We start from the raw sequence: 22,535 nt of genomic DNA, 5'->3' as shown, positions 1-22,535 counted from the left end.
CAAATCTGGGAATTCCATCCCAGCCAGGAATTCTCAATTCCCAAAATACCACAAATCCCCTCTTTCCACTCCCAAGGATCCAGGGGCAGACACAGCAAATCCAGGAATTCCCAAAATCCCATCCAGGAATTCCCAATTCCCAAAATCCCAAATCTTCTCTTTCCACTCCCAGGGATCCAGGAGCAGCCACAGCAAATCTGGGAATTTCATCCTGGCCAGAAATTCCCAAAATCCCACCCAAAGCCACCCTTGCCCTTGGCATCACTTCCCACATCCCCACCCTGTGCATCCCAGCTTTGCAATTCCAAACCCAACTTTTGGGGGGATTTTTTTTTAATTTTTTTCCCCCCCATCTTTCCCATTTTGGATGGATTTCCATCCCACATTATCCACATCCCTCCTCCTCCTCCATCCCAAGCACACAAACACCAGAGTTCAGCCTCCCACTAATGCAGAAAAATGTGAAACCCTGCTCCCCTAACGAGGTGGATTTGTTGGTGGCATGTTGATATTTCCCCAGCCACATTCCCTCCCACGACGTTCCAAGAGAAAGAACCACAAGAGCTGAGCCGGGAATGTCCTGGAATGTCCCAGGAATGGGGCAGGGACACCAAGGTTGGCCAAGGATTAAAATCCCCCCCCTACCCCCAAGCACAGACATCTCCAGGGATGGAGGCTGGCCAGAAAAAAATCCATAAATCTGTTCTTTTAATCACTGTCTGAAGCCCTTATCACTACTATTATTATTATTATTATTATTATTATTATTATTATTATTATTATTATTATTATTATTATTATTATTATTACTATTACTATTATTACTATTATTACTATTATTATTATTATTGTTGTTGTTGTTTTTATTGTTGTTATTACTGTTATTATTATTGTTATTATTGTTATTATTCTTGTTATTGTGGTGCATTGCTTCCAGCTCCCGGGAGAAAAAAAATAAAAGTTTTGACCCCAAATTTGCTGATCCGGGGGGGGGAAGGAGCAGAAAATAAAAACTAAAAATCTCTGCTGATTGAAAAGAGGAGGAAAGAGGCAAAATTTGGGCACCTGCAGAAACAACCCTGGGTCACTGCTGAGCAGCAGAGGATGAGTGTGATGAGGAAGATGAGGAAGAGCAGCCCCATCCCAGCCCCTGTTTTGGCTGCACACTCTCAAGGTCTCCCTGGTTTCCCTCCTATCTCTGCTGCAGAAAATCTGGGTTAAAAAAAAAGAATTAAAACGTGGCTGTCCCCCCCCGTGAGCCCCCGAGCTGTGCCAGCGGGAATTTCTCAGCAAGGAATTCCCAAACCCAAATCTGCTTCTGAGATGGAATAAACCCAAATCTGCATTTCCCCGGTGTTAAAGGAGAGGTGCTTTCCCTCCTTCCACATCTTCTGTGTGAAATATTCTTCTGTGAAATATTTTTTTTTGTGAAATATTTTTCTGTGAATTTTTTTTTGTGAAATATTTTTGTGTGAAATTTTTTTTTTTGGTGAAATATTTTTCTGTGAATTTTTTTTTTGTGAAATATTTTTGTGTGAAATTTTTTTTTTGTGAAATATTTTTCTGTGAATTTTTTTTTGGTGAAATATTTTTGTGTGAAATATTTTTTTTTGTGAAATATTTTTGTGTGAAATTTTTTTTTTGTGAAATATTTTTCTGTGAATTTTTTTTTTTTTTGTGAAATACTTTTCTGTGAAATATTTGGGCACAGCAGCAGCAGCTGGGATGTGGTACCCAAACAGGCTCAACTCAGAATATGCCACCAGGTATTCAGCTGTGATGTTTCAGTGCATCTGTACATTTATTTCTGTGCTGTCTGGGCCGGCTCAATGGCACAACAAGGAGCACAAGGGATACTCTGCACCTCGAGTATCCCCAAGCACTTGCTGGGAGCACCTCAAAACAATCCCAACAATCCCAACAATCCCAACGATCCCAACGATCCCCTGAATGCCTCACAAGTGCATCCATCGGGGCTCTTTTCACTCCACTTGCCGAGCAGAAGGGATAATTCACCTTTAACAAAGATCTGCCATCAGACAGAAAATAAACACCAGCAAAAACCAAACAAACAATAGCTCTGAGCTTTCCAAATAAAATTCCTTTTCCCTTTCACTTGTGCAACCTTTTGTCCCCGAGCCAGCAGAGAATTTTCACTGCCACAGAAGAATTTCATGCTTAATCAATTTTTTTTTTTTTTTTTGCCTCGCTGGTGTTTGTAGGTAGCTCCTCCTGTTCCCTGCAAATCCAGCTCAGGATACCTCGGATCTGCCACATCCAAGGATGCAGGAGACAGCTGAGGGCCGGGTTTTCCTGGGATTTAGGAATTAGGAATTCATTTGCATCCCCCTGGCTGCTGAAGGATCCTGAGCAGGGATGCTGAGGCTCATGGGTTCATAAATACAATTTATTTTGTGTTCTAACTAAGCACTCAGATGGGACAGGATTATTCCTTAGCATGGAGAAATCCCAACCTGCCTTCTGCTCAGATTTCCAGGAATACTCACAGATTTTTTTTCTGGAAACATCTCTTGCTGCCATGCCAGTGATGGGAGAGCAGGACACAACTGAGGGCAGCTTTTCCTGAGATTTAGGATTTAGGAATTCATTTGCATCCCCCTGGCTGCTGAAGGATCCTGAGCAGGGATGCTGGGGCTCATGGGTTCATAAATACAATTTATTTTGTGTTCTAACTGAAGCACTCAGATGGGACAGGATTATTCCTTAGCATGGAGAAATCCCAACCTGTCTCTAATCAGATTTTTTTCTGGAAACATCTCTTGCTGCCACAGCAGAGCTGGGAATGATCCCAAAGCTGCTGCAGACTCAGAGGGAGCCAGGGATGCCTGGGGCAGGACAAAAAGTCACCAGTGCCACAACTGAGCCCAAAACCTCCGAGGTCACTGCCCCCCAAGCCACACCAAGGCTCACACTCAGCTTCCCAAATTCCTGCTCCCATTTCACCCAGGGCAGCTCAATCACTTCTCTGAGTGTGGCCACCCCTGGCTACCCCAGGAACCACAGTGTTAAAGGAGTTTAAAAAAATATCTGAAAAGCAAAATTTAAAAATTTAAATAAAATATTCAGAATTTAAAATAATTCAGAATTTAAAATAATTCAGAATTTAAAATAATTCAGAATTTAAAATAATTCAGAATTTAAAATCCAGAATTTAAAATCCAGAATTTAAAAGGCAAAGCTTTTCTCCCCACAGTGTTTTGTGCACTTCATTCATCTGCTCAGGCACAGAATCGTGGAATTCTGGAATGGTTTGGGTGGGAAAGGACCTTAAAGTCCATCCCACCCCACCCTGCCGTGGACAGGGACACTTCCACCATTCCCAGGCTGCTCCCAGCCCCTCTCACTCCTCACCTTCCTCCACAGCAGGAGAAGCTCCTGAAAAATTCATGGAGAAATAAAAAAAAAAAAAAAAAAAAAAAAAAAACCAGCCATCAAGCACAAAAGTTGTTGTTTTATTTAGCAAGAAGAACGCTGGGTGTTTGCCACACTCAGATACTCATTTAGATGATCAAGGGAACAGAATTTGCAGCTGAAATTCTGACACTGAGCTCTGACAACTCCCAGACTATTTCAGGATTTTAATTTTTTTTTTTAATTTTTTTTCTTTTTTCAGGATTGCAGTTTTTAGCCAACAACTCGCAGCCATCCACCCCAGCTACCTGTATCACAGGAGGATTAAATTAATCACCAAACATTTCCTGCCTCAGAGCTGGAATCATTCTGCTGACAAGAAATGGATTCTCTTGTGGCCACCAAGCAACACCTGGCACCAAAGCCATGAAAAATCATTCCTGAGCCAGAATTTTCTGTAGGGATGGCATGGCCAACCCCACAGTGCCCAAAAATGTGATTGCACTGATCAATCTGCTTCCCATCAAATCTCCTCGGGCCATAAATTCATCCCAGTGTCACCCAGCCTGCTGCCCGAGGAGGGGGGAATAATAAATGGGATTTATTATTATTTACATTTCCAGTTTGAGGTTTAGAGAGACAAATTCAGTGTTCACCCCACATCCCTGGGAGAGTGCACAGCCACACACCCTCAACATCAAAGCTCCTGTTTGAGCAGGCCTGAAGTTAAATATTTGTGATAGTTCATTTATTTGATCATCTGCACTTGCAAGGCTCAGGGCTGGGCAGAGAGGCTTTTGAAGCACTCCCAAACACAGGAAATTATGGAGAACCTTTGTCAGAAAAAGTGCTGGATAAACTCAGCCAAGCCATTTCCATCCCTTCCCAGGCCCTCTGCATAACGGTGCCACCCAAAAATTGAAAATGGAAACGTTAAAAATTTCAAATATCCCAGGTGGGAACTGGGTTATTTCTGTGTCCTTTGGAAAGCAGGACAAGGGGAATCACAGGGGGACATGCCAGGATGTTGGATGGATGAACAGCCAGCATTTCTGGACTGAACAATTTGCTTCTTCATTGTAATTACTGGCTTCTGAAAGACTTCAGCAACTTTGCCAATTTGTACAACCCTCTATTCTCTGCTTTTGGCCTCCACTGTGCAGTCATTCTGCAGACAAACAAGGAACAGATGTACAATCTAGAGCTGCCCCGAGTCCTTTTATAGTAAAGGATTTCTGGCCAAACAGTATATATTAAAAAGAAAAAGAGGCAAAAAAAAAAATTCGGTATTTTTTAAGGTATCTCTCACAAATCCCGAACACTCAGACACTGAAAAATCTGAAATTTCTTCAGATGATTGTGGAAGGCTCGAGAATATTCTGTCCTTGCCAACACCCACGTGGGGAGATCAGCTGGAGCTGCCCACAAATTTTGGGGACACCAAGGGCACTTTGGGGGCTCCTGCTGCCCTCACCAAGCCAGGAGGCTTTTTTTCTGAATTTCTGAAAAGGCAGGAGGGCAGAGCACAGAATTCCAGAGAGGTTTTGGTTGGAAGGTTGGAGGATAATGAAGGATTATCCAGTGCTATGGGCAGGGACACCTCGAATTGTCCCAGCTTGCTCCAAGCCTTGTCTGAGCTGCTCTGGAACATTTCCAGGGGTTCAAGGGCAGCCAGAACTTCTCTGGGAAATCCATCCCAGCCAGGAATTCCTTCCCAATATCCCAAAATCCCGATATCCACCCTATGGGAGGCCATTCCCTGCATCCTGTTCGTGGTTAACACAGCTCAGGCACCTCGAGCAGTGAAACCCCAACCTCTGGGAATTTCCCTGTGCATTTTTCCTGCCGTGAAATCCCTCCGTGGGGCCCAGCCCAGCTCTGGGAGCGCTGTCCCAGTGCCAGGACACGATCCCAGGGTGTCCCCAAAATTGGGAAGCACCAGCTCATGATCCAGGCCACACATGCAGGGCTGCAGAATGCCCGGTGCTGGAGGTCCAGCACAGCCCAGCTGGCCTGTGAGGAGCATTCACGGGCCACCACAATGCCCCTATTCTGGTGCTTTATGAATATCCTCCCCAAATGTATGTTTAAGGCTGTGCAGCCCCTGCAGACAAACCCTTGTTTTGTTCGAGAGATCCCGGGGTAAACCGAGAACCACCACACGCTCAAGTTGTGCAATATGTTACTCAGAGCACAGCAAATACAGAGTTTTCTGCACCAGCCAAGCTTTCCTGCAGTGAAACACTCCTGAAAGGCATTATTTTAGGGAGAGGAAAAGCCTGGCGTGGATTAATGCTCGTGTTTCCCAGTGTATCCCTGCAGAGCTCGGGGCATTTGGGTGATTGGAATTAGGGAGCAGATCAGGGTCAGAGGGGGGAGTGAGGATAGGGGTGCACAGCACAGACCTCCCACCACCCCCAAAACACAGAATTAGGGAATATCAGAGCTGGAAGGGACTCACAGGATCATGGATGCAGCTCCTGGCACTGCACACACACCCCAAAATCCCAGCCTGGGCTCCTGGAGCTCTCAGTGCCCAGCACCCTCTGTGTGGGAAGAGCCTTTTTTCCCTAAAATCCAGCCTAAACTGGGGCAGAGCAAACTGGGAACACGAAATTTCCCAGCAGCAGCGTGGGCACGAGCAGAACCCTTGGGGAGAACATGAAGTGATGGAAACCTGCTCGAGCCTCCAGAACTGAAAGCAGGACGTGACAAATGGCAAATTCCCACTTTTTAACAGCTCCAAGTGCTGTTACCTGCCCAGCCCGAGCCCTTTGGCCCCAGGCATGGTGAGATTTTTCTCTAACCCAAATATAAATCAAGTGGAGCAAGCTGGTGTCACTTATTTCCCACAGCCGATTCCCAAATGGGCTCTCCCAAACAAAGAGAACAATAATCCAGCTGAGTTTGTCTGAAACGTGGCTGCACACTGCTCAGCACAGCCTGCTCACCAGCACTGCCTGCAAACTGCTCTGCTGCTTTTAAAGCCAAGAAAAATCCCATTTACACCTCCCAGCAGAGGGGGAAAAAAAAAAAAAAACCCTCCAGAGCCACAGCTCCAGCCTCCTGCTGTCCCCACACCTTCCCAGGACACGGAAAAGGAGCAGGAAAACCAAGCCCTGCTCGTGCCTGGCTCCCTGCACGGGGAAGTGTTTTGATGCTGATCACAAAATGCCTCATTCAAACCCAACAGGCAGCCCAGATGCTTAAAAATAAACTGAAGTGCTGCTGCATTTGCATGTCCTGCATAATTCATGTGCTCGTGCTGGGGAGGTCACGGTGCCAGGGCTCCAGCACGGAATCCCGCGGGCACAGCCCAGGAGAGTCCCAGAAATCCGGGATATTCCCAGAAATGCTGTCCCTGGATCGCTGGGAGTGTCCCAGGACAGGCTGTCACAGAAACCCAGAAATCCGGGATATTCCCAGAAATGCTGTCCCTGGATCACTGGGAGTGTCCCAGGACAGGGACAGGGCTTGGAGCAGCCTGGGAGAGTGAAAGGTGGATGGGATGGGAATTGGGAATTGGGAACTGGGATGGGAACTGGAAATTGATAACTGGGAACTGGGATGGGACCTGGGAACTGGGATGGGAACTGGGAATTGATAACTGGGATGGAACCTGGGAACTGGGATGAGAACTGGGATGGGAATTGGGAACTGGGATGAGAACTGGGATGGGAATTGGGAACTGGGAAGGGAATTGGGAACTGGGATCTGGGATGGGATTTGAAGTCCCTTCCAAGCCAGGCCACGCTGGAATTCTGTCACTCCAGCCTCCTGCCTTTCTGAGGTTGTGTCCTGCTTATCCAGGGACAGCCACGGCTGGGAAAGCAGAGGAAAGCAATAGGAAAAAAGGAAAAAAAGGAAAAAAAGGAAAAAAGGAAAAAAGGAAAAAAGGAAAAAAGGAAAAAAGGAAAAAAGGAAAAAAGGGAAAAAAGGAAAAAAGGGAAAAAGGAAAAAAGGAAAAAAGGGAAAAAAGGGAAAAAAGGAAAAAAAGGAAAAAAAGGAAAAAAGGAAAGCAAAACCAAAACTTTGCCAGGGATTCTCTCCCTCCAAGGGAACACTGAGCCGGGTCCATCCCCCCTTCCCAGCCACCCAGCTGGGAGAAGTGCAGCAGCCTGGAAAGGAACAGAAAGCCCCAAAGTGCAGCGTTGGGGTGTTTGGGGGAAAAGGCAGGCACGGCACAAGGTTTGCCTCCCAGAAACCTCCCAGAGAGAAAAGCGAAATCTGCAAGTGAATGTCAAAGGCTGGTTTGGTTTCAGGATGGATCCTGAGCGAGAAATGAGGAGGAGAACAAAATCCAGCTGCTCCTGCAGGGTCATTCACCCCCTCAGTGATTTAAACCATCCTGACAGACTAGAAATTTAAAAAAAAATCACTTTTTCAGCAGGTCCTGGACTCAGAATGAGAGCAGGAGATTGCCTGGACCCTGTTAAACCAGGGGTGCTGCTGATCCCACATGGAACACCAGCACAATCCCCCTCTGCAGCTGGAAGGAGCACCCAAAATTCCAGCAGGGAAAAACACTCTGCTTCTCCAAAGCAGCCACACAAACACAATAATAATTGTTAATAAATACACCATACAATAATATAATACACAATAATAAAAATAATAGAAACACAAGAATGTAATAATTATTATTGTGCTGATAATTACCATGCACATCTTCACGTGGATGTTTCATTCCAAAAAGGGGTTTGGAGTCTTTAAGAAGTTGCCTGAATGATTCACAATCTTTGCCCAACAATCCAAAAATACAGTAAAAAACACCAATGTGCTTCTGAGAACACGAGAGGAAATCAAACATTTTGGTTTGGGTTTGGTATCTGCCGAGTTTTGCCATTCAGGGGGTGAAGTTTCTGTGCACTTTAAAACCTCCTCATGCAGCAGGAAAAGCTCAAGTGATTTTTAAAATGAAAGACTGAGGGCAGCCACCCGTGGCTTTTCAAGTCATTCAATCACCAATCAAAAACTACTCAGGAGCTACTGATTTATTGAAGATTGCCTTGTAAACTCTGAATTTCACCTTGCACCTCTCCAGTTCTTCCTTTAGCATCACCCATGACATGGAGTAGTGCACAAGAGACCATTTACACCTCAGGGCCAACTCCTGCACGACCTTGCTCGTGGAGACAAAATAAAAACAACAAAAACAATTAAAAAACCCTTTATCTTGAAGGTCAAGGAAGTTGATAGAGATGTTTGATAAAGTTCAGTGTTCAGGAAACAGGATGGGGCAGGTTAAAGGTAAAGGTTTTGCTTGACCTGTTGTTGTTCATCTTAAACAAAATTTAATGTGTAATTTAGAGGGTTCATCCATCAGCCAAATTAATGAGGTTATTTGGCATGGAAAACTGGTACACTGAAAAATTTATGCATCTACATCAGCCCAGCCACTGTTGAAGTCTCCCAGGTTTCCAGGAGCTGAAATGGATTTTAACAGAGTTACCAGCAGCTAAATACCCACCACAGTACCCTCGTATTCCAGACACTGAGAGGAAAAAAAATCACTTTTACAAAAATGTTCTCCTGTGATGTCTGGGTGGAAAAACTTACAAATGTCGTGCCCTGACTGACAAAGCAGCTGGGCAGAAGTGTCAGCACCCAGCACTGCTGTGCATTTCACCCCTCTGAAATACAGTTTATATTTAACAATGTGATTTGTTAGGTTTTCTTCAAGCAAAACAATCCCTGCCCCGATCACTTCAACCAGACCTTCAGGAAAAAATCTCAGTGGCAGGAGCCTGGCAGAGCTGAGGCCTGAGCAAGGAAACTCCACAGGTCTTTTGGAGATCTGGATTCTAAAAATCTCATTTTCCTGAAGATTCCTAACCCCACTTTAGCGCCTCTCACCTCCCAAAACCACTCCCACCTGTATCAGGTATTTCAGGATCTCCACTCAAATCCATCCCAAGGGAATTCTGTTCCATTTTGGGACCTGAACAAGGAATCCCATCAAAGCAGGGAAACTCATCCTACCCCACAGATACCTCCTGTCGTGCCCTGTAATGATTTACAGACCCTAAAACCATACATGTATATATAGATTTTATAAAACAATGCCTAATACATCTGATAGACAACGAGGAAAGGGCAACAGCTGGGAAATATTAAAGTTTTCACACTGAGCTTCCAAATCCTTCAGCAGGAGACACTCAAAACTCTGCCTTCCCTGGGATGGAAAATGATGTTTCCAGGGGGAAGGAGGGAATTCCAGCAGAGGGAAGATGCTGCTGTGGGCAGAGCAGGAGCAGGGAGGTGGCAGGACCAGCTCCTTCAGCCTCCAGCCAGGAGCAGCAGGCACAGAGGAGCCCTTTGTAGAGCCCAGCCCCTGTCGGAGGGGTAAGAGGATATTTCCTGTCAGCCTCACGGCAGATTTGTAATCCAGCAGTCAAATTATGTCAATCACAGCTCATTAGGCAGCGATTTCCCCCTGCCAAGCCCGGCCTGGCTGTTTCCTCCGAACCACGTGGAATCTGCAAACGTGCAGCCCCGAGCAGGGTTCAGGGAGACCACCCTGCTGCAGGAGCTGGAAATTTGGGAATTGGCTCCCACCGTGCCGACCTGGGCTTCTGGTGGCCTCAGATGTGGTTTCCTCTCTGAGCAGAGCAGGGGTGGCCACCAGAATTCAGGATTTGTGCCCACGTAGGGTGAAGGCAGGGAAAGAGCTGAGACAGCTGAGAAGAGAGCGCTGGGCAAGGGACAAGGCTGGGATGTCCCCAAGGGGATGTGCCAGAGTCAGAGCCCAGAGCCAGCACAGCCAAATTGGGGACTTGGTGACAAAATTGGGAAATTCAGAGTCAGAGCTCAGAGCCAGCACAGCCAAACTGGGGACTTGGTGACAAAACTGGGAAGTTCAGAGTCAGAGCTCAGAGCCAGCACAGCCAAACTGGGGACTTGGTGACAAAACTGGGAAGTTCAGAGTCAGAGCTGAAAGCCAGCACAGCCAAATTGGGGGCTTGGTGGTAAAATTGGGAAGCTCAGAGTCAGAGCTCAGAGCCAGCACAGCCAAATCAGGACTTGGTGGCAAAACTGGGAAGCTCAGAGTCAGAGCTCAGAGCCAGCACAGCCAAATCAGGACTTGGTGGCAAAGCCACTCCACGCCTTCCCTGGATTTCACATTCTTGTGCAATCCTGAGAGGAAGGGAATTATTTCACAGGAAAAGGGAATTCACATCAACTGGAGAGGATGGAAGTAACAACACTCGGCTCACAGACTGAAACCTGGATCTCTCTTGGGTTAAATTCCTCATTTTCCTCCTTGAAGTGGATCCTCCTGGAACACACACACACACACAGAGCCAATCCTCACCAGCACACACTCAACACACCAACCACAGCAGAGCCAAAAACAGCACCAGGGAACACCCTGATGTGACTGCCCAAGAGGAGTGACACAGCCAGTGGCACCACTGTCCCCCCTGCTGGCTCAGGACATCCTCAGGAATTCTGATGGCACAAGGAGCACAGATTTGAGATCTTCACCCAAAAAAGCATCACCTGGAGCAGTGCCCATCATCTCCTGCAATTCATGCACCTCAAGGAGGATCAGGAGGCAGGGAGGTGACAGTGTGAGCTCCAGGTGACAGTGTGAGCTCCAGGTGACCAGGAGGGTGTTCCAGGTGACAGTGTGAGCTCCAGGTGACAGTGTGAGCTCCAGGTGACCAGGTGGGTATTCCAGGTGACCAGGTGGACTCCAGCTGGACAAAGCACTGCACCAGAGCCTTTTCTCAACACAAAATCCTCTGACAACCCAGCAAAACACAAGCTGGCACACATCCATCACCTCCAGGCACATCATCCCCTCACTGAAGGGACTCCAGAGATCCTGGAGCAGCTCAGGACAGCGTGTTTGGAGTGCAGAAAAATAAAGCAGCTGGTGTCACAGCACTCACGGTGAAATCATGGCCAGCCTGTGCTCTCCTTGTGGTTTGCAGGTCCCTGCTCAGCACCAGGGGAGAGAATAAAAAGAATAAAAACTTCCAAACACACAGGAGGGACCTCTCCCACACAGGAATGGGCACAACCCTCTCAGGGACTCCAGACCTGCACACAGCAACTTGACGTGTTCATCAATGTCCAAATCAGCCCTGGGAATTTCATTAGAGAGATGAAAATTGGTATTGTCAGCACAGCCCTGCAGGATCTCACCAGGGCTCTGAGTGTGCCAGCAACGCTTGTGCCAGGCTAATTTCTTAAGACAGCACATAGAGAGGTGAGATTTAGTCTTATAACCTTCAGCATCTCCTTCTTCACACTCCCATCCCCTGACTAATCCTCTCTCCCCACAGAAAATATTCCTCATGGTTTTTCCCCCTTCATCACTCCTTCCTCGTCAGTCCCTGCACTTCTCCTGCCTTCCCCATTCTGGGGTTTGACCAGTGGCACAGTCATCTCTCCCTCAGAGAAAACAAAATAATAACAGCCTGCCTGTTTATTCTTTCATCAGCTGGTCAGATATTTCCTGGAAGCTGCAGCAACACCAGCCATCCCCGGCTGGCTGCAGGAACAGCATGGAGCTGATTTTTTGGTGGTGTTTGAGTCCCTTCTTGCAGCTTATCCCAGTGGGGGAGAATCGTGTCACGGTGTGTTTGTACAGACTGCCCACCTGCACCCCGGCCTCTCCCTCCAGCCAAGCTGCAGCACCGATCCCTCCAGCCTTGACTGAAGTGCAGTTGAGAACCAGAAGGTGCCCAGCACGTCGGGAAATGACAGGCAGGCTGCTGTTATCTCCCGTGCCGACCTTACACGTCCCTAAGGCTGCCCCAAAAGACGTCTCTGCCTTTTACTGATGCCATCCATCAGCCCTGACCCAAACCCAGCCATTTCCTCACGCAGCCAGGAGCCCTTCTGGTGCTCGCAGACGAATCCAGGCTCGGTTCTGAGCCATGTGCGAGCATCTCCCATCCCCGACACGACCCCCGGCAAGAGCAACGCTGCACCCAATAATCGCAACATCTCACTCGCCATTTGGCTCGTCAGTGGGGGTTCCTGGCTGAATAGGCTTATTCTTTTCTTAGACACGATAATCTAATTGGGTCTAACCAGAAATAATCCGCAGCACACACAGCAGTTGTGAATCCTCGCCCGGCGCTCCGGGGAGCAGGGGGGCGGCTCTGGGATGCGGCTCGGGAATTACCCCGGCCGTGCCGGGCTTCCCGTGCCATTACAGCCACAGCAGGGCATGGCACGCACATGGAGCACTCGCCCTCCTCCCCCAGCTCCCGTTCTACACGCAAATGTGGCTCAGAGTAAAAAAAAAAAAAAAAACAAAAAAAAAAAAAACCAAAAAAACCCCCAAAAAACACACACGGCGGAAAAGAGATGGGGCGCGACCCCGCGCTGCATGGGTACCCCAAAGGAACCCGGGCAGGGAGAGCTCAGCGCTTCCCTGCAGAGCTGGAAAACTCTGCTGGAATGAGCACAGCCGGGGGCTGCACCGGCATGGATGGACCGGGGGGACAAGGACCGGGGTGTCCCCTGCCTGGGGGGACAGGGATGGGGTGACCCGGAGGAAAAAGAACGGCGGAGAGAAAGGCCGAGGTGCGAACAGCGGGGTGACCCCGGAGGAGCCGCGGTGTCCCCGCAGCAGAAGTGGGGTGTCCTCCGGAGGAGCAGCGAGTGTCCCCCGGAGGAGCAGCGGGGTGTCCCTGGCTGAGCCACGGTGTCCCCCGAAAGAGCCCCGGTGTCCCCCGGAGGAGCCACGGTGTCCCCTGGAGGAGCCGCGGTGCCCCCAGGAGGAGCCGCGGTGTCCCCCGGAGGAGCCAAGGGTGTCCCCTGGAGGAGCCGCGGTGCCCCCAGGAGGAGCCCCGGTGTCCGCCGGAGGAGCCGCTCCTCGCTGCCCTCACCACCCCCGAGACCCGCCGGGGCCGGGTCACCGCCGCTCTCAAACGGGGCTACCGAGACAAAGAACCCCGGCCCGTCCCGCGGGCGGCACCGCCCCGCCGAGCCCACCTGTGCCCGGCCCCGGCCGCGGCTCCTCGCCGAGCCAACTTTGCAGCGCTCCGCTCCCCCCTTCCCCTCCCCTCCGCGCCGCCCGCAGACAATGGAGCCGCGGCTCACCAGCACCACGGCGAAGCGCTCCTCCAGCTCTCCGGGCTCGGGCATGGGCAGCTTCAGGGGGACGCTGTGCGCTCTCAGCTCCGTCTGCTGCGCGTCCACGCTGCCCGCGTTGCCCATGGCGGCCTGAGCTCCGCGCCGCTCCCGCCGAGCTCCGCGCCGCTCCCGCCTGAGGGCCGGGCGGGCTCCGCGCCGCTCCGCGCTGCCCGGGCCGGGCGGGCTCCGCGCCCCGCGCTCGCCCCTCAGCGCCGCGGCCGCTCCGCCGCGCCGCCGCCCGTCATGGCTCGCCGCCCTCGCCCTCCTCCTCCTCCTCCTCCTCCCGGGGCGGGCTCCGGCTCCGGCTCCGGCCCCAGCCCCGGCTGCGGCTCCCCCGCATTGCCCGCACAAAGCCCCGCTCCGCCCCCGGCCCGCGGCGCCATGGGACTCGTAGTCCCGCTGCTGGCCATGGGGAGAGGGAATGCCTGGGAAAAGGTGGGAAAGAGTGGGGGAATAAATAATGGAAGGGGAAGGGGAGACCCCGCCGACTCCATTTTGCCTCTGGTGGCGGCCGGGAGTGAGGGGATGCAGGGGATGGTTTGCGCCGTGGGCAGGGGGAGAGCGGAGATTTGGGATAAATCCTTCCCTGGCTGGGTGGAAGGACTGGCACAGGGTGCCCAGAGCAGCTGTGGCTGTCCCTGGATCCCTGGCAGTGCCCAAGGCCAGGTGGGACCGGGCTTGGAGCAGCCTGGGACAGTGGGAGGTGTCACAAGGGTGGCACTGGGTGGGCTTTAAATGTCCCTTTAAATCCGAGCCGGTCCGGGATCCTGTGATCCTGCGATTAACTCTGGATCTCTGCTGTGGAAAGCCGCGGTCCTGCTGCTCACCAAAAAGCTGCAGGTGGCCCAGGACAGTGGGCACATCCCGAGTGACCGGAACCAGGACAGACCCAGGACAGTGGGCACATCCCGAGTGACCGGAACCGGGACAGACCCAGGACAGTGGGCACATCCCGAGTGACCGGGACCAGGACAGACCCAGGACAGTGGGCACATCCCGAGTGACCGGAACCGGGACAGACCCAGGACAGTGGGCACATCCCGAGTGACCGGGACCGGGACAAACCCAGGACAGTGGGCACATCCCGAGTGACCGGGACCAGGAGGATAAACCAGGATTGATCGCTGTGGATTCACCGCCCCGGCGGATCCGTAACGGAGCTGGAGCTGCCTGGGTGTGATCAGGAGCTTCATCCTGCCCAGCACGTCAGACCTGCCCATTCCTCAGGTGTTTTCCCCAGTTTCTTCATCCTTCCCTGCCAGTTCTCTCCACGAAGATGAAAGAAGATCTCCGGGATGTTCTTTCAGCATCCCAGGAATGCGGGGCTGCACAGGGAACAGGAGCCTGGAACCCTGCCCCTGGGAGATGCCACCAGCCCATTTGGTGACTGTGCTGTCCCCACTTACGTCTGGTTAAATCCCAAATCCGAGCCCCCATTCCCACCAATCCATGTCCCACTGTCCCCATTAGCATCCCATTATCCTTCCAGGCAAGAGCGATTTTCACTCAGCTCTCTCCTTCAGGACAACACTCGTGCTCCTGCCTCTCCTCCCGGCCACGGAAACTCTCCGCATGGAGATTAATTTAGCGGGGGGAAAGCAAGAGGATAATCATCATAGCTTGGGAAATGACCATTCCTTAATTCCCGTTCTCTGGGATCAGAGTTGTGCCGGAGGCAGGGCTTGGGGAGTGCGGCAGAAGCGACGTGCTGGGAATCCTGCAGAGGAAATCCGTGCAAGTGGCAGGCAGCTTTCCTCCGTGCGAGCTCCACTAATAATTAAATGTGCTCATTCCGATTAAAAAAATAAAAAAAAAAAAGATTTAATACATCCATAACTGGGATGAGGAGAAACACTTTGTCCTGGCTCACTCCCCACCAGGACATTTATTTATTATTTATCCCAGGACGTGACCTGGGATCCCGACCCAGAGTGGATTTCCCACTCTGCAGGCCCCAGGAGCAGCTCACAATTTCACAAACTGCTTCTCTAAGAGCCTGAAAATCTTGCGATATCCTTGACGAGCAAAGGTTTAAAGCCCTTCGGAGAGCTCTGGGCGTTAATAGCGGCGTTATTGTGGACAGCGAAGGCAGCCGCAATTGATACTTCGCCCCGCGTCTTTTATCTGACACTATCACAATTCTTTGGGAGATTAATTAGTTAATTAAGCTTCACGAGAGTGCTGTGAGATAAGGGAGCGTTAGAGTCCCGCTGATAAGGGAGGGGGGTCAGGGAGCAGGCAGTGAAGGCAGTCCCCAGCAGAGGATCCTTCTCTCTCCCAGCAGCAAATCGCCAGCAGGGATTTTAATTACCTGTGATGACAAACTCACTCCAACGTGTGAGGAATCCCAGGATTTTCCCACTCCGAAATTCCCACCATGGAAGCACTCAATAGTTTCCTGCTGATCCCTGTGGCTCCCTTCCCTCTCAGTATATTCTGTGATTCCATGAACCTTCTCAGCATTTTTACTCCTCTGGACACCAGGAGACCTCGGGGGACAGGGAGATGCTGCTGGCCACAAATACCTGGGACAGGCTGGGAAAATTGCAGGATAAACTGGATTCCTGGGTTCCAGCAACAAGTCACAGGCAGCTCTGAATCCTGCTGTGAGGCATATTCAGGTCAAAACCGGCCTTGCAAAAATTTGAATGAAATTAAGCATCCTTACACGCAGCAAACATTTAACATCAATGCAGCAGAGCGAAGGAAAGAATTCTTTTAAAGGATAAGATGAATTTTAAGCAATTTGTTGTCGTCTGTAACTGGGATGTGGACATTTGCAAATGCTAAAATCAGTGTGGGTAAGTTAAAAATGCGTGGCTGGTGCAATGTAAAGCAATTACTGTGGGATAAAAGCTAATAAACGAGACCTTTGTTTTCAAATTTATTTATTCAAATAAAAGAAGCAGCTACACAATGTGCAGTTCCCAGAGCTCATCCCAGGCACCTGGGTGATTTACACGGGGTGATGGCACCAGGGAATTCTTTGTCTGCCCCAGGATTAATGGCCATTCCAGCTTTGCAAGGGCTCTGTGTGTGGAATTTCACTGGAGAATGAGACTCCTCAGCCTTTCCTCAAGGTCTGTTTGTCACCAAAACCTCCTCATAAAGAGCTGAAAGTTTGGGAGCGAGTCATTCCTAAATTCCCCTGACCCAACTGATGTTTGTCACCAAAATCTCCAATAAAAAATGAAAGTTTGGGGCCGAGTCATTCCTAAATTCCCCTGACCCAACTGATGTTTGTCACCAAAATCTCCAATAAAAAATGAAAGTTTGGGGCCGAGTCATTCCTAAATTCCCCTGACCCAACTGATGTTTGTCACCAAAACCTCCAATAAAAAATGAAAGTTTGGGGCCGAGTCATTCCTAAATTCCCCTGACCCAACTGATGTTTGTCACCAAAATCTCCAATAAAAAATGAAAGTTTGGGGCCGAGTCATTCTGAAATTCCCCTGACCCAACTGATGTTTGTCACCAAAATCTCCACATAAAAACTGGAACTTTGGGGCCGAGTCATTCCTGAATTCCCCTGAACCCCCTGTATTATTTATAACTATGGCAGAAATATCTTTCTATATCTTTTTCTGAAGGGAGAAGATTGGTTTGTGAACCCTCCTTTTCCCTGGTGCTCAGCACTTCCAGATGGATCCTGAGCTGCCATTTCAGTGAAGTTCCAGGTGATAAAAGCTGGAGATATTTAATAAATAGCCAGGTCCTGGCTCAGCAGGATGTTTCATTCCTAATAAAGATGTAGAGCAGCCATAAAGTCCATCCCTGAGCTGAGCAGGGCTCACTTGAGGAGAGGTTATTGATTGCACTCACCAGCTCACCTAGGAGAGGGGCTTTTCTGTAATAAATGGAAAAAGATTTAAAAATCACAGGCTGCTTTCTGAGGACAGTCTTCTCAAGGAAAATCAGCTCCTGCAGAAGCTGCAGGGTGGAAATGCTCAGTCCCAGCAGAGCAAGTTATTAGGTTCGTTTCTAACCTGCCCTCTCAATTTTCTCTGTGTGCTGGAAATTAAATTATTAACTCTGGAGCTGATTTCCTTGTGCCCTGCTCTGGCCCTGCTGATGTCCTTGAGTGTCACTTCCAACACTTGTGTGGGTCAGGTGCAGCTCCACCAGTGCCAAGGGTGGTGCTGGTACCAGAATCCCACCCAACCCTGCCCTCCATCCCTCTGCCCAGCCCCTCTGCAGCTCTCCTGGAGCCCCTCTGGGCTTTGCAAGGGGCTCTGAGCTCTCCCTGGATCCTTCTCTTCTCCAGGGGAACATTCCCAGCTCTCCCTGGATCCTTCCCTTCTCCAGGGGAACATTCCCTGCAGGTGTAAATTGAGTTTAAAACGATGCAAAGCTGGGATGGGCAATGCTCGAGGAGCACTGGGATGTGGAGATGAGCACCTGGAGCAGTGTTGGAACCCAGAAACCTGGGATTTTGGGGGTGAGATGAAGCACATCTCCCTGGATCCCCACTTTCCTGCCATCCCATGCTGAGCAAACCCAACCCCTGGGTTATTTCCCAGTGGGATTCAGCCTGGCCAGGAGCTCCTTCAGGATTTCTTGGCAGGAAGGCAGGCAGACAAAACACAGCCTGGCAATTCCCAGCAAGGCCAGGGACTGCAAAAAGTGAGATAATGGAGCAGAAAACAGGGCTGGGGAAGGAGTCAATATTTAATAAAGCTGCCATGTGAGAGCAGAGCAGCACCGAGATGGAGACAGAGGCTGGAGGAGATGCTGGCTGCAACAACAGAGCATCCAGGAGATCCCTGTCCCTGTTTTCCCTGGGGAATGGAGGGGCTGGAGCTCAGCCCTCAGCTGGCCCAAAGGCCAGGGGGACAATGCCAGCCCTTGTCCCCGTGGCAGGAGGACAGCACTGGGTGCTCCCACACCCCAAAGTTCCCTTTGTGCCCCCACCAAAGCTCTCAGCAAAGATCTCCCCAGGATGCTCAGGCAGGAGGAACAAAACTGAATTTTTTATTTTTTTTTTCCAGCTGATAGAAGCTGTTCAGAGGCCTTTAAAGGGTTCCAGAACTCACGAGAAAAATATGGATCTCAATTTACAGGGCTGATTAACAACATTTGTCTCCCAGCAAGGCAGAGGGAGGGGGAGGATTTGCCCGAGCAGGAGCTGTGCAGTCACAGGAAACACCTTTTCCAGACCTTTAAATCACATTTTCCAATGTCACCAGCTCCCTTCAGTGATGAGAGCTCCCAGCAGAGCTGAGATCCCCCCTCAGCCCACAGTTCCCATGTAACTGGAGCTCCTGGGATGCTCCAGGACTCTGGGGTGTGCAGAGTGAAGCCATTCCCTGTGTCCTGGCACTCCAGGCCCTTGTCCAAAGTCTCTCCCCGTCTCTCCTCCAGGCTCAGGCACTGTCACACCACAATTAGGTCACCCCAGAGCTTCTCTCCTCCAGGGAGACCTGCAAGGTTTTGTTTAATGCTAAATTAAACACAAGGCCAACGATGCGGGTTTGCCCAGAAAACAAACATTTCCCCTTTCCAAGCTGCTCTGAACATCTCCAGCCCTGTTCCAGACAGGGAGAACAGCAGTTCACCCTGAATTATTCAGTGCCAGTGGAGCAGGGGCAGACTGGCTGCCTTTGGCTGAACCCAGCCAAGAGGGAAATGCTGTCGGATGCAGGGAGTGTGGAGCAGAGCTGCTGCATCTTTAATAACTCCTGGAAGTTTTTAAATTACTGGGAAGCTTTGGAGGGATAAATTTCCAAAGCCCCTGTCACCCTCTGGCCCACGGCACAGCCATGGGGATGGTTGTGGGGTGGTGGCACTGCCAGGACACCGGTGTGGCCTGGGAAAGGCACATCCCGAACCCCCAAAACTGGTGGCGTTGGTTGGAGGGGGTTTGTGGGCAGCTGCAGGGCACCCCCTGCCCCAGGACACCTGTGTGGGGACAGCTGCAGCCAGGAGAGGTGGCAGAGCAGGGGGATGGATCGGGGGGATGGAGCAGGGGGATGGAGCAGGGGGATGGAGCAGGGGGGATGGATCAAGGGGATGGAGCAGGGGGGATGGAGCAGGGGGATGGATGAGGGGGATGGAGCAGGGGGATGGATCAGGGGGATGGAGCAGGGGGATGGAGCAGGGGGATGGAGCAGGGGGGATGGAGCAGGGGGATGGAGCAGGGGGATGGATCAGGGGGATGGAGCAGGGGGGATGGAGCAGGGGGGATGGATGAGGGGGATGGAGCAGGGGGATGGATGAGGGGGATGGAGCAGGGGGATGGAGCAGGGGGATGGAGCAGGGGGATTGAGCAGGGGGGATGGAGCAGGGGGGGATGGAGCAGGGGGATGGAGCAGGGGGATGGAGCAGGGGGATGGATGAGGGGGATGGAGCAGGGGGGATGGAGCAGGGGGGATGGAACAGGGGGGATGGAACAGGGGGGATGGAGCAGGGGGATGGAGCAGGGGGGATGGAGCAGGGATGAAGGAGCAGGGGGGATGGAGCAGGGGGATGGATCAGGGGGGATGGATCAGGGGGGATGGATCAGGGGGGATGGAGCAGGGGGGATGGAGCAGGGGGATGGAGCAGGGGGATGGAGCAGGGGATGGAGCAGGGGGATGGAGCAGGGGGATGGAGCAGGGGGGATGGAGCAGGGGGATGGAGCAGGGGGATGGAGCAGGGGGATGGATGAGGGGGATGGAGCAGGGGGGATGGAGCAGGGGGGATGGAGCAGGGGGATGGAGCAGGGGGGATGGAGCAGGGGGATGGAGCAGGGGGATGGAGCAGGGGGATGGATCAGGGGGATGGATGAGGGGGATGGAGCAGGGGGATGGAGCAGGGGATGGAGCAGGGGGATGGAGCAGGGGGATGGAGCAGGGGGGATGGAGCAGGGGGATGGAGCAGGGGGATGGAGCAGGGGGATGGATGAGGGGGATGGAGCAGGGGGGATGGAGCAGGGGGGATGGAGCAGGGGGATGGAGCAGGGGGGATGGAGCAGGGGGATGGATCAGGGGGGATGGAGCAGGGGGGATGGAGCAGGGGGGATGGATCGGGGGGATGGAGCAGGGGGATGGATCAAGGGGATGGAGCAGGGGGATGGAGCAGGGGGGATGGAGCAGGGGGATGGAGCAGGGGGATGGAGCAGGGGGATGGATGAGGGGGATGGAGCAGGGGGGATGGAGCAGGGGGGATGGAACAGGGGGGATGGAACAGGGGGGATGGAGCACGGGGATGGATCAGGGGGGATGGAGCAGGGATGAAGGAGCAGGGGGATGGAGCAGGGGGATGGATCAGGGGGGATGGATCAGGGGGGATGGAGCAGGGGGGATGGAGCAGGGGGATGGAGCAGGGGGATGGAGCAGGGGATGGAGCAGGGGATGGAGCAGGGGGATGGAGCAGGGGATGGAGCAGGGGGATGGAGCAGGGGGATGGAGCAGGGGATGGATCAGTGATGATGGAACAGGGGGATGGAGCAGGGGGATGGAGCAGGGGGATGGATGAGGGGGTTGGAGCAGGGGGGATGGAGCAGGGGGGATGGAGCAGGGGGGATGGATGAGGGGGATGGAGCAGGGGGGATGGAGCAGGGGGATGGAGCAGAGGGGATGGAGCAGGGGGATGGAGCAGGGGGGATGGAGCAGGGATGATGGAGCAAGCTGGGAGAGCTGGGGAAAGTTCAGCCTGGCTCCAGGAAGAGCTCAGAGCCCTTTCCAGGGCTTAAAGGAGCTCCAGGAGAGCTGGACAGGAACTGGGGACAAGGGATGGAGGGACAGGACACAGGGAATGGCTCCCAGTGCCAGAGGGCAGGGATGGATGGGATTTTGGGAATTGGGAATTCCTGGCTGGGATTTAAGGTCCCAACCCAAGGCAGTCTGGAATTCCACGTCTGTACCTCAGGCTCACAAGCAGAGAGCTCGCAGCACCACTGCACGGCAGAGCTCAGGTTTCCCAGCCACTGGTAACACAATTAAAGCTCATTTCCCAGAAAACAGGCCAGGGTGACAAATTGAGCCTCTCGTCTGCACGGCACAAAGCCCAGCCTAAGCCCGGACAAAGCCCAGCCTAAGCCCAGCCGTGCTGTGTGTTTAAGCCACGTGCCCGCAGGTGCCTCCACCTTGGACCTGCCACCTTTTTTTAAAGCTTCAAAGGAAATGGAGCTGCTGCTAGAGCAAATATTTACAGATGGAGAGCAGTGGCTGCATCCTCTGGCTGGAGCCTGCCTGCTTGCATTGCAAATCGTATCACTGAGCCACAAAAGCAGGCCAGGGCAGTAATTATGGCCTGGGATGCCAGGCAGGAATTGAGTGTGAGCAGTGGCCGTGCAAAGAGCTGAGATTGTGTGGCAGAGCAAAGGCTCATTCAGAGGGGGTTGCAGTGTCCTGGGCTGGAGGGAGCAGAGCTCAGAGCTGGGTCCAGCCCCTCATTGCTGCCCCTTTCCTGCCCACTCAGCTCCTCTTTGTTTGGCCTCTCCTCGCTGGAGAACAGAGATGCTGCAGTGCAGGGCTGGGTGGGTGAGCTCAGCCTCGGTGCCAAGTGCAGGGCTGAAAGGAAGGCAGAAAATAACAATCCATTGTCTGGCCCTGAAATGCCAGCGTTGTTCCGTGGTGGCCTGTCACTATACCCCTTCCCTGCTGCACCGGGGCTTCAGCTCTGCTCCCTGCCCTTGCTGCCAGCCAGATTTGTAAAAAATCCCTGCCAAGGTTTGGTTTGCAGGTGGAAAAGGCAGCTCCAGCAGGTGACAGTGCTGTAATGCCACGTTCTCCCTGTGCAGCTGGGGCAAATCCACCCAGAGCTGGGCATTTTCATCTCTGATTGTGGTCAAACCTGGAGAAATTCTTTTCAGCACGGCCAAAATTATAATTGTCACCGTTTTCACAAGGAGTGGGCCTGTGAAGGAGCAAACATTCAAAACTTTTCAAAACACGGTTTGGAAAAGGCAGGACGTGCACAGGTGACAAGGATGGACAGGATGGACAGGACACCTTGGGGGACAGGACACCCTGGGGGGGGGGAACAGGACACCCTGGGGGGACAGGACACCCTGGGATGTCCTTGGTGATAACCCAGTGCCCATCACTTGTCACGTTTTATTTCTTTTGCCAGGGTCAGGGATT

General features: G+C 51.9%; 1 protein-coding gene across 8 annotated transcripts in view; it reads right to left on the bottom strand.

The window, feature by feature from the left end:
* Window positions 1–13,584, bottom strand: part of FMNL2 (formin like 2) — a 117,912-nt gene extending 104,328 nt beyond the window's left edge. For all 8 annotated transcript variants that reach the window (XR_015804933.1, XM_088168441.1, XM_088168444.1 and 5 more), the window contains exon 1: window positions 13,438–13,584. Coding sequence is in view for 7 of the 8 variants with exons in the window: in XM_088168441.1 (XP_088024567.1) it covers window positions 13,438–13,554 (117 nt within the window). In the remaining variant the exon portion in view is untranslated. The remainder of the gene's footprint in view (window positions 1–13,437) is intronic.
* Window positions 13,585–22,535: the final 8,951 nt, after the last annotated feature.

This window comes from Sturnus vulgaris, chromosome 7 (assembly GCF_052056855.1).
Source record: "Sturnus vulgaris isolate bStuVul1 chromosome 7, bStuVul1.hap1, whole genome shotgun sequence".
Classification (NCBI taxonomy): domain Eukaryota; kingdom Metazoa; phylum Chordata; class Aves; order Passeriformes; family Sturnidae; genus Sturnus; species Sturnus vulgaris.
This window is presented reverse-complemented; position numbering and strand designations above follow the sequence as displayed.